Source organism: Strongylocentrotus purpuratus, unplaced genomic scaffold, assembly GCF_000002235.5.
Source record: "Strongylocentrotus purpuratus isolate Spur 01 unplaced genomic scaffold, Spur_5.0 spur5_scaffold_3, whole genome shotgun sequence".
Lineage (NCBI taxonomy): Eukaryota > Metazoa > Echinodermata > Echinoidea > Camarodonta > Strongylocentrotidae > Strongylocentrotus > Strongylocentrotus purpuratus.
The window spans coordinates 11411153-11422534 of NW_022145609.1; the positions used below are offsets into that span (position 1 = coordinate 11411153).

Genomic DNA, 11382 nt, shown 5'->3' on the forward strand with positions numbered 1-11382 from the left:
AAATAACATATATTCAAATCTCCTTGATAATAGAAAATATGAATGACTTGAATCAACATTTTATGCCTTTTAAAATAACTTTTACAAAATATTTTCAAAGATGCTAACGGCTTTCCATAATTTTTAAGACAAACTTAGGATCTTTGTGAAACACCCCCTCCCCCCGATCTATTTTTTAGGCTACCCTATTTACTCCGGAACAAACTGCCGTATCCTTCAATACGGGGATTATCATTATTGTAATCATACTGAATGAATGCAAATACTTCTCTCTCTGAAATTATGTTTTATAATTTATGACGTTTTCTTCTCTTTTTTTGGATTATTTAACCCACAATGGCTTATGTAACCCGATTATCATTTTTGAAAGTGATGTTCGTTTCATTTTACCATGGGCAATATGTTATTCTATGTATTTGTGTTTGTTAAATTTGAACAATACAGCAATTGCTGCTAATTACGATTTGGATTGAATCACGAATAAATGACCCCCAACATAGCTGAACACATCTATGAAATCAACGGTTGCTAGTGATAATTTGTGACTAGCATGTATAAAGTTTTATCGATTGTAATATAAGAATAACGATGATTACGAGGCTTAAACATTAATATATTAACCTATGGCAAAATTATACTCTACATGTATATCATATTGGCTTATCTTAGGTAAATATATATCTTCATGTATATTTTCATTTAACGTTTATTATTGGTAAAGTCTTTTTTTAACGTATCGGGACCACCTACCCCCTGCATGGACATCAACCCCCGGATAACCACCCCAGTCAACTACCCCCAAGGACAACTACCCACTAGGACAACCAACCCCAAGGACAACTACCCCAAGGACAACTAATCCCGGACAACTACCACCCGGACAACTACCCCCTAGGATAGTTGTCCGAGGGGGTAGGTGTCCTAGAGGTTGGTTGTCGTAGGGGGTAGTTGTCTGGAGGTAGTTGTCCGAGGTAGTTGTCCCGGGGGTAGTCATCCTAAAGGGTGGTTGTCCTAGGGGGTAATTGTCCTAGGGGGTATTTAGCTGGGGGTGGTTATCCGGGGGTGGATGTCCAGGGGGTAGGTGTCCTAAAAAAAACCTTTTTAAATAGGAATATCACTCTAATGTGTATGTTATTGAAACACATAGAGCGACAAGCCTGCCATTTACTTTACATAACTATAATTAAGCTTGTAATCCACGCACTTTGTTTTTCCGTCTGATCCTTTAATCTTTCCATCTTTCTCTCCACTCTGCTTCCCTCTCTCCATCTCTTTCTCACCCTCTCTATCTCTCACCCCTTTCTTCCTTTCTTATACCATTATTCCACTCTCTCTTTCTCTCTCTATTTCTTCTCTCTCGTTCATTCTTATTCATTCCTCCTCTTTCTGGATCTCCCTCTTTCTCTCTTACATCTTCCCCTCACTACTACTACTACTTCTCTCTCTCTCTCTCTCTCTCTTTCTCTATCTCTCTCTCTCTTTCTCCCTCTTGCTCTTTCAGGACCAGTTGATGGGGTCAGCATAGAATACGAGGGTGTGTTTTATTTACACGTATCCTCCACACCGATGACATGGGCTAAAGCGAACGAGTATTGTAAAGAAGAAGGTGGAGGACTCGTGGGGTTTGAAAATAAAACCGAGGAGACATTTGGAGTAAACGGTTTTCCCGTTAGCGGTTGTAAGTATAAAAAAAAGCCAAGAAAATAGTGGAAAATCACCATTAGGGTCCATTGCACTAATTAAATTTTTGAAAGTTAGAACTCAAAGCTCTTACCAGATATTAGCAAGCGCTCAAAACCTTATCTCAAATTTTATAAAGAGCAGCAAGATGAGTTTATGTAAGTATGTGCACACTTTCAGATCAAAAGACTCGTATACAAAACAAATGAGGTGAATAGAACATTGCAAATTTCAAATTTGAAATTTGAAAAGAAAAGACTGTATTTTGCTAATTAAGAATATTTTGTCACCATACGTTTAGGAATGTTATCAATTAAAAAAAATTCATAAAATGTTTGCCCTTTCACGAGTTTGTAGATTTTCAACGTGTAAATCCCTGCAGCGTTTAAGAGCAAATATATACAATTCACCTAGAAAAAGCTTAGATTAAAAGCTGTATAAAATTGCCATAAGATGCATAAGGTTCAGGAAATATACTAGACATTTCCATGATCGTTTGCACGTGGTATTTTTATCTCTAATATAGATATTTCATAAGTATTATCTTTTGAATATTTAAATATTGTATATTCTGACTTCAAGTACTCACATAATTAGTGGCCACAGTCATCCCATGCCCCCTTTTTGAATATTAATAATAATAATAATATTCCGTGTTTATATAGCGCTCAATACATCGATCCAACGATGTGCCTAAGCGCTTTTAATACAGAGATGTTATTACCCGGACATTGGATTCAGGCTTACCCGCACACAATGTACGCACATGTTCCACTCCCTGGGAGCATCAAGCCAGTCGCCATTTTACAAGCGCACACTTGCTAATCTAACCACATTAACTTTCACATCCTACCGGGTACCCATTTAACACCTGGGTGGAGAGTAGCAAGTGCAGGTAAATATCTTGCCAAAGGATATTAGTGCCGTGTCAGGATTCGATCCCTCGTCCTTCGCATCTCCAGTCGAGCGCCTTAAACCACTCGACCACGACACTCCCACAGTCCCACTGAATGTTGCATCTTAGGCCTAAACTAAAAAAAACATTGACATAATCCTTGTCAAGGCATCTGGTGTGGGTGAAGCGCAGATCAACACCATTGCTACCTCACCCCCCCCCCATCCCCCTCTCCCTCCTCCCCCTCCCCCTCACCGAGATCAGCTTACCAAAGATGATTTATTACGACGGGTAAAGAAGAAGAAACACAATCTGGTAGGCAACGTCAGATCCGGACAAGCGACCTTAATAGCTGGATGGAATGGTGGTGTTGATAATCATAGCATTACGCCATGCTTATCTACCATTAATTGAACGTATTTCATATATTACGACAAGAATGGTGTACAAAGAAAATCGACAAAAGTTTCTTTGTGTTTATTCTGAACACACTTTAAATGAGGTTCTTGGTTTTCTCATTCGAACCACCAGCAACCTACTGGGTGAGTGCCCGCTATCACGGAGCCAGCTCGGAGTGGAAGTGGTATCCGTTGAATGGGACATTTGACGCCGGTGTAGGGGATAGTGAGGACGGGGATTGTATGATCTACTCCAAGGGTATGACCGTCAGTAAACCACAACAGGAACCCTGTAACTCCACCTACGGCTTCATTTGTGGTGAGTATCAGGCGCGTACACAGGGGGGGGGGGGGGGGTTAAGTATTTTTTTGTGTGAAAACCCCCCTCCCCCTTTTATTTAAAAAAAAAAATATTCCCATGGCTGGCCTACCCCCCCCCCCCCCCTTATTCAGCAGCTGGCTGAGTCGTTGCGAAATTTTCGGCCCGATTCATAAATGTTAACCCCCCCCCCCTTGAAAAAATCCTGCGTATGCGCCTGGTGAGTATACATGCGTGCCAAGGTTATACAAGTATCTTATGGAAAGTTTTGTCGTAGCAAGTATATAATAAACACCTTAATTGAAATATTATGAAATAAGAATTGTACTTTATTACTTTAAAAAGAGAAAAAAAAGACACGAGCTCGCAAAAAGAATTGCGTTTGGTGACCGAGGGATAACGGATATCAATAATTTTAAAATAATTAGAATTTTATTGGGAAGAAGGTAAAACTCATAAACCAGCATTTTCTCCAAAATGCTTGCCTCTTGAACGAAATATTATCCTTATAGAAGGATTGAACCGGACCTGATTCAGCAAAACTTCAGCTTTGACATAATTATATCTAGATCATCTGGATGACCATGCAAATACATTTCATTTTTTTAAAATTCATTTTTAATAGCCATTTTGACGTTTGAAATGTATTGCATAATTTGTTCAATACATTCGTTTGCTGATAGACTTAGAAGTTTTCCATTGCCCAACGTTACTGATAATTATCAACATATTGCGGGAAATATTGTTTCCTGCTCAGCTTACTATAATGTGTCTAGTTAGTAAAATGTCTCATCAATGTCCACAGAGGGTTACGATGCTTGGGGCTCCCAGTGCCGGTGCCCACCCCAGTACTACGGGCCCTTCTGTGAGAAAACTGACGGGTCTGGAACATGTAAGTTATAAAGGCAGTTTGTCCAATTTACATCTAAACGTACAAATTTACCCAATAATATTTTTTATACTGCCCACTTTCGCATATTTCTTCTTAAACTCACTTAAACTAAACTTGATACAAACGCAATGTTGATTCATTTCGATTCTCTTTCGAAATAATTTGTTCATTAAAGAAGAATATGACTTTTATAACGGTCATCGATATTCACAAAGATATATATAAATCGATGCCTTATAAATGCAATTTATGAAAGTTAACCGTTTACATTTAGTTCATTAATAACATGTTCTCATTTTGTTTATATGTTATCACTAAAAATTTACTATTCATCTTCTTAAATGTGTTAAATTTACAAACCCATAGACAGCAAAGCGAACAAATTCTGCGAGGGAGAAAACATTCAGGTGTCATGCGCAGTCGAACAGAAGCGGATTCGCATAGAGTACGCCGCCTACGGTGTATTTCATGACAACATGACGTGCAATGATGGTGTAAACTTTCTAGGAGCTGGTCAGACTTGTTTAGCACGTACATCCTTGGAGAAAACAGCCGCTGCGTAAGTCAGAAATGTTGGTTATGCGAACTTATGTCTGTATTTGACAGTGAAAAGCTTGTAATTTAAGTGGTGAAAATCATTACAATCCGAGACAAAAGTCCGGCAGTACCTCGCTGCCTATAACTTTGTTCATGTCTATAGTATATAGACACGTATATTATTTTAATAAATACAAATCGTTGTATATAGTCCAGAGAAGAAGAAAAAAGGCCAGCAATATTTAGACTTTCCGAGGGATGACAAAAGAGAGGGTCGAATGGCCAATTGGATTTCCGAAATCATGCTCCAAATAAAATAAGATGGGAAACCACCCCCTCCCCGTTTATGACAATAATTTACCCGCCCTGAGACAGAAGGACCGAATTAGACAATTATTAAGAAGTTGTATTGGATAGAATAAAATAGCTGCTTGAAAATACAATAATCATGTCAACACAGGGGGGGGGGGGCAACATCGTCTCACACAATATGTCAACAAATATCCAATCATCGATTAACAATATTATTGAATCAGGAACACCAGCACCACACCCCACAACAACCAACAACAAAAACAACAGATTTTATATTTTACTTCTATATCCTATATAGGTGCAATGGGGAATCATTCTGCGATCTTACAGTAACTAACAGGTTCTTCCAGAATAACCCCTGTATCCCCCAGAAGCATCTGGACTTACGATACCAATGTGTGATAGGTAAGAAAGAGTTTTGTCAATTTAATCCTCGCTTTATCTATTTTCGTTTCTAGGGATCATATCGACAACGAAATGACTCTTGCATTTTGGGTCGATAACTACCTATAATAGTTGATTAAAATTGATACGCATGCTATGAATGTAATATTCACAGTCAATCCTGTGTAATACCAGTGTCCCGTTGTATATTAAGTGGGGTGTGGCTATTCCATTGTGATGGGAAAGGGCGTGGCGGACCAAATAGAGCGATCAGGGAATGTGGAACGTGTTATTACGCTTGAGCATTTAAATGTGAGGGGTGTTGCGGCAAAAGGGAGGGAAGTCACAATTTTTCTTCCGACAGCGACGGGTAAGCCAGTATGTCAAAAATGTGTACCTGGTATGATATTTCTCCTAAACGACACAATGTTACGAGAACAGTTACAGTTACCGGAAAATTGCTCAAGTAATACGAAAACGAAACATTACTTCTTTAAATAACTTCTGTCTTTAGATGACCCAGCCGTCTACAATGCACTCTACACGACAGCTCGAACAGAAGCTCCTATTATGTACTGTAGTGAGAGAGTCTACGTGAATACAACATATGAGGTTACTCCAGAAAATACCACTATCGACAAACCCTGCCCTCAAGGATTTACAGGTAATTTTTCATTTTCATTCGTCACAAGTACGTCTACCTCTTATCAGAAAGAGAAATGATGCCAAGTTCTCATATAACCCTATTTCCTCTAACACCTAACACTATTTCCTCTGCTTTTCCCAAATGAAGAATTCTCAACCCTTAATTTTTTTAAATAGGTCATACTTTTGCTCGAGAAATATGAAGAAGTAAAAAGTAAAGAATTACAAACTATGGGTTAATTTTGTTGATGTTGTCGTTTGTTTTTCTGCCTTTCGATTTATTTTTTAATAAACGATTATCACTGCATGCATGTTAATATTTTTTCATAGTATTGGGTCGACCACTGATAAAAGCTTCTCCTATTGGCTGCTATCAGTGATGTGTCATAATGAATCATGACACAAATAATAAAGGATAAACATGAATTCCTTAAAAAATATCAGCTCTCCTAACTGACTAAGAACGAGGCATTGCCGCATATTAATCCAAATATTCCATGCTTATAATCGTAAAACAACTTGGCATTGTTTACTGAAACAATGTTAAGAACACGTTTACCGATATCTCACGCTCCTATAGATGTCGGCGAAATTGAACTAATGATGGTTTCTTTAAACGATGCCGGCACTATGAATATGACTGACAAAGAAAGCGGACAAAATATACAGTTCCTCAGGTAGACAAAGGAACATCCCTTCACTGCTATTATGTAAAAATGTGTAGAACAGGTGTCACATGCATATTCACCTTTTTACATTAATAGCAGTGAAGGGATGTTCCTTTGTCTACCTGAGGAACTGTATATTTTGTCCGCTTTCTTTGTCCGTCATATTCATAGTGCGGATACGCCTATCGAGAGCCATTGATTACGGTTATGGGACATAGTACTTTTTAGCAATTAACTATCCTTGATTTACTCGCAGGGAAAGTGACATTCTCGTGTTTAGAAGGAGGCATGTGGCAAGACGACGGTCCCGATAAGTCCGGATGCACCGAAATTAGTGAAGCTCAAAAACTGGATGAAGTAATTATAAACACCTAGATAATTATGTGTAGAGGCCTATCATGGTAATTTTTAAAGTCAGACAGGTTAATGAAACTGAGCACTGTTTCATGAAAATTGTCATCAATAACACGGCCAGAGTTATAGAACAAATTTGCTGAGTAGTCAATCAAATGCCACGATTTTAGTAGCTTAAGTTTATCAATGTGTTTTGTTGCTGATATAAAACAGGGAACCGTAAACACGTTCCTGCTTAAAATGAAAGGAAAGACTGGCACCGCGCTGCGCCACTGCCAGTAATTAAAAATAACGGAGAAAATCACGGTTTTGTTGATGAAGAGTCTATTAATTTACTCAATACTCTCCGAAATTAAGTAACGATGAACTCTACGCAACCACAAGTAGTAATTTGGAATATATTGTGTCTTACCTTACCATGACACAAGCTCAGTGTCGAATACGGGACCTTCCGGATCAGTTAATAGCAGTGCTCGATCCACTTAGCCATCCTGCCTCCTAAGAAATCGAAACTCAGTCGCGATGGCTTAGTTGTAGAGCAATGATCTCGTACCATGCAGGGAGGTCCCGGGTTTGAAACCCAGTCGATCACCAAGGCCCCCGGGTAGGACTAGAAGCCGTCGGTTCCCTGGTTGCTTGCTTACAGCATGCTCTCTTAGCAATCAGGTATACATAAATATAAACCATGAAACCATAAAGTATTGAATGTATGGTTTCCAACAGAGGATTACGCGTTAAAGAGTGGGCCTGTATTTTAATCTTCCATCCAGCAAATTTTGGAGGGAACTAAAGAAGCGGTGGATATCGCGGCATCCATCGAATATCTACTCAAAGATGGCAGCACGAAGACGGAGTTAGAAGACAACGAGGTCGTTAATCTCCTGTCCGATTTGAATCAACTCCAGAAAAAGCAGCTGGGTGACTCAGAGAAGACTGATCAAGAACGTATCGATACTGCTACTTCATTTGCAGAGGTAAACATAATTATGTGGTGGTATTTCAGCTTAACGGAGATGATTATTCAGACATATTTTTGGTTTTAAGACAGTTTTAAAGATATAGACCGGTAGTGGTAAAATTGCAGTTCAAGGGATTTGGGTGCAAAATATCCATTCAATATTGTTTAAATATTGCCTTCAGACGTTTAGATGGCAATACTTCAACTTAAATTCGCAACAAAGCAGAAGTATATGCCCAGATGTTCAATATCTATCCAGGCCTGATCGATATGATAATTTACCAATTATATCAATTAGTAGGCTGTTTCTCGGCAAAATTTGTATCATCACGTATTAGTCAAAACATAATCTTTCACATGTAATAAGAGCTTCCATTTCAATTTTTGAGAGGGGGCGTTTCCAAAACTGGTCTACACAAGATCTCCTAAACTTATCTCAGTAAGTTATACAAACTTGTAAATGATACAGCTATTCTTGTTTTCCCTTCCTTTTGACAGCGCACACTGAGTATAGGCAGCGTGCTTCTTAGTTCAGACGGAGAAGATCAACAGAAAGTAAGTAAATCAAGATGGCTGAATAATTATGTAATAATTATGATAATAAATTCGTCTTATTTACCCTTCAACACAATCATGTAAACATTTACATTGCGTTTTAAACTGTCCGGAAGCAATTGAGAAAAGGTTGGTTATGTAATATATAGAAATAAATATACTTTTAGGTTTTGACATTGATTTTTTAAAAGAAATATGGACTTGCTCAAAATCGCATGCACTGCTCACGTGCCATGAAAGTTTGGTCCGAAATTGTCAGGTATTCCTTCAATTTCCTTGTCATATTTCGAATATGAGACTATTTGAAGAGTCATCCTGTTTTTAGGAAACAATTTTACTATGATATTTTTTCGAAGTGGCATACACAGGATGAGAAATATCACGTATTACCTTTCATCTTTATCGTAAATCATTGTTGTAGCGGTTAACAAAGGCGAATATTTTTTTAAATGATGACGTAAAGTGCAAAACGTTACACATTTCTGTATCTTATTATCACACAGAGCCAAGTGAAGACGAGTAAGACATTTGTTGCCCGCAGTTGCCATTTAAGTACGCATTAACATTTGAAAAACTGCGGCGGTTGACCGCGTCTTACCGCGTCTTACCGCGTCATGTCTGAGCGAACTTTAATTCAACCTTCATTTTAATGTCCCTTGTATGCTAATACAGAGCGTATCAGTCAACATCACCACAGTGATGGACGACGTCGCCTTTATCGTAGCTGAAGAACTCGAAGAGAACACTGCCAGAACAGTCTCCACCGACACTATCGGTAAGAAGGGACAAAAACAAAAACAAAAACAACAACAACAACGACAAGAATAATAATAACAATAATAACACAACCATGATTATAATAAATATAATCATAAATATTACTAATACAAGTTAAAATAATGAAAATAATAATAATATTTTGTGTAGAAATAATACCAATTATAGCACTGCTTCTATTACTACTACTACTACTACTACTACTACTACTACTAGTACTGCTACTACTACTACTACTACTACTACTACTACTACTACTACTATTACTACTACTACTACTACTACTACTACTACTACTACTACTACTACTACTACCACCACTACTACTACTGCTACTACTACTACTAATAATAATGATAATAATAAAAAATAATAATACTAATGATAATAATAGTATTATAATAATAATTGGCCACATCATTATCAATAATGCTCTTCCTGCGGACCCTGCAATTATCATTACCTCAGCCATTCATAAGATCCCATTTTAACTTAACTATAGAGAGTTGCAGGTGTGGATTATTGTCTTGCCAAAGTACGTTAGTGGCGGGCTGGGAATCGAACCCTCAACCCTAAGATTGAGAGTCAAGTGAATGAACCACTCTTAAAGCAGGGCTCCCACTTAGCCGAGTTTGAACCTCGAGTTGTGGCGAGCTGGAGCGATCTGATGGCAAGCCGTTTTATTATTAATTGATATCAATTCTTGATATCAAGAAATAATTTTACGTTGTAAAGCAATGGTAATTCTTGATATCAAGAAATCGAATTCGTGATATCAGGAATTCGATTTCGTGATATCAAGAATTGAATTCTTGATATCAAGAAATATGTTTTAATGATAAAACTGCTCACCATAAGATCGCGCCAGCTCGCCACAACTCGAGGCTCCAACTCGGCTAAGTGGGAGCCCTGCTTTATACGACATCTCCACATAATTCTTTGATACATACAAATTCCGTTAAAGTGCCTCGGTAACATCGTTGAAGGTTGATGAAAAAACTGCGCAAATTTTGTATGAAATGTTAACTGATTATATTCCTTATACTGTACAAACCCTCTAGCATGCAAAAAATCCTGAAAAAAAATTCTGAAACCACAAAGATTTTATAGTTTCTTGTGAGGCGTCACTGGTCAACACCCTCTAACAGTAAATTCTCCCAATCATTTTTGAATTTTACCAAACATTGTCCCATGAAAATAAGACAAAAGACAGGCTTTACAAAAAAAATCTTGAACACTTTAATGTCTGGGATGGTATATAGAGCCAATACATAGTTTTGTGACGTTTTACAATCACCTAAAATATAATTAAATTGTATTAATATAGTTGGGAGAATTGCAGAATCGATCAGATCAGTTTTCCCAATTGTTATCATTAATAATGGTCTGTTTTCACTTAAACTTTCAGAATATCTCTAACTGTACATTTATCATTGAATTCACTACCTTAGCACCATTTTCTCTCATCTGAACAATGTAACCAAGTCCCTTTAATAGTTCAATCATAATTTTTCTAAGCATCTCACGTAATATTTTGTGTTATTTTTTGTTTATAGACATGACGTGTGGAAGTGTACCGGCCGGCCGTCAGCAGTCTCTTTCATACCCTGGCGACAAGATGTTTACAAATACGAACATGACGAATACACGAGCTGTAGCCACCATGCCACCCTCGGCATTCGACGATGGATCCAATACAAGTAACTACTTCCGTACTATATGAAGGACATATTTGCTGAGAGAAGAACAAGATAACCAGTCACTTTTTATATGATAGTAATTAGCAGATTAGGGAATTATTTGAAAGTCAGTGCACGGAACAAGGAACCCACGAAATATAGTTTTTCCCTCCCAAAACACGTCATTTGGACGATACAAGCCCCTTATCATCTTAAATTGATTTCATCTTCCATTATGATTCGTCCTTGTCTGAATGATTCCAATAGTCTAAGTCACACATCCGGATTGACACAAAAACGTCTTCACCAATTAATTATATTAATGG

General features: G+C 37.8%; 1 protein-coding gene across 1 annotated transcript; it reads left to right on the forward strand.

The window, feature by feature from the left end:
• Positions 1-1566: 1566 nt before the first annotated feature.
• On the forward strand, positions 1567-11105 carry LOC115928484. Its single transcript, XM_030995717.1, has 11 exons — positions 1567-1678; positions 3107-3292; positions 4098-4184; positions 4551-4743; positions 5335-5441; positions 5935-6084; positions 6990-7090; positions 7858-8061; positions 8544-8600; positions 9273-9375; positions 10934-11105. The coding sequence occupies exons 1-11, from the start codon at positions 1567-1569 to the stop codon at positions 11098-11100; spliced, it is 1467 nt and encodes a 488-aa protein (XP_030851577.1). The 3' UTR covers positions 11101-11105.
• The last annotated feature ends 277 nt before the right edge of the window (positions 11106-11382 follow it).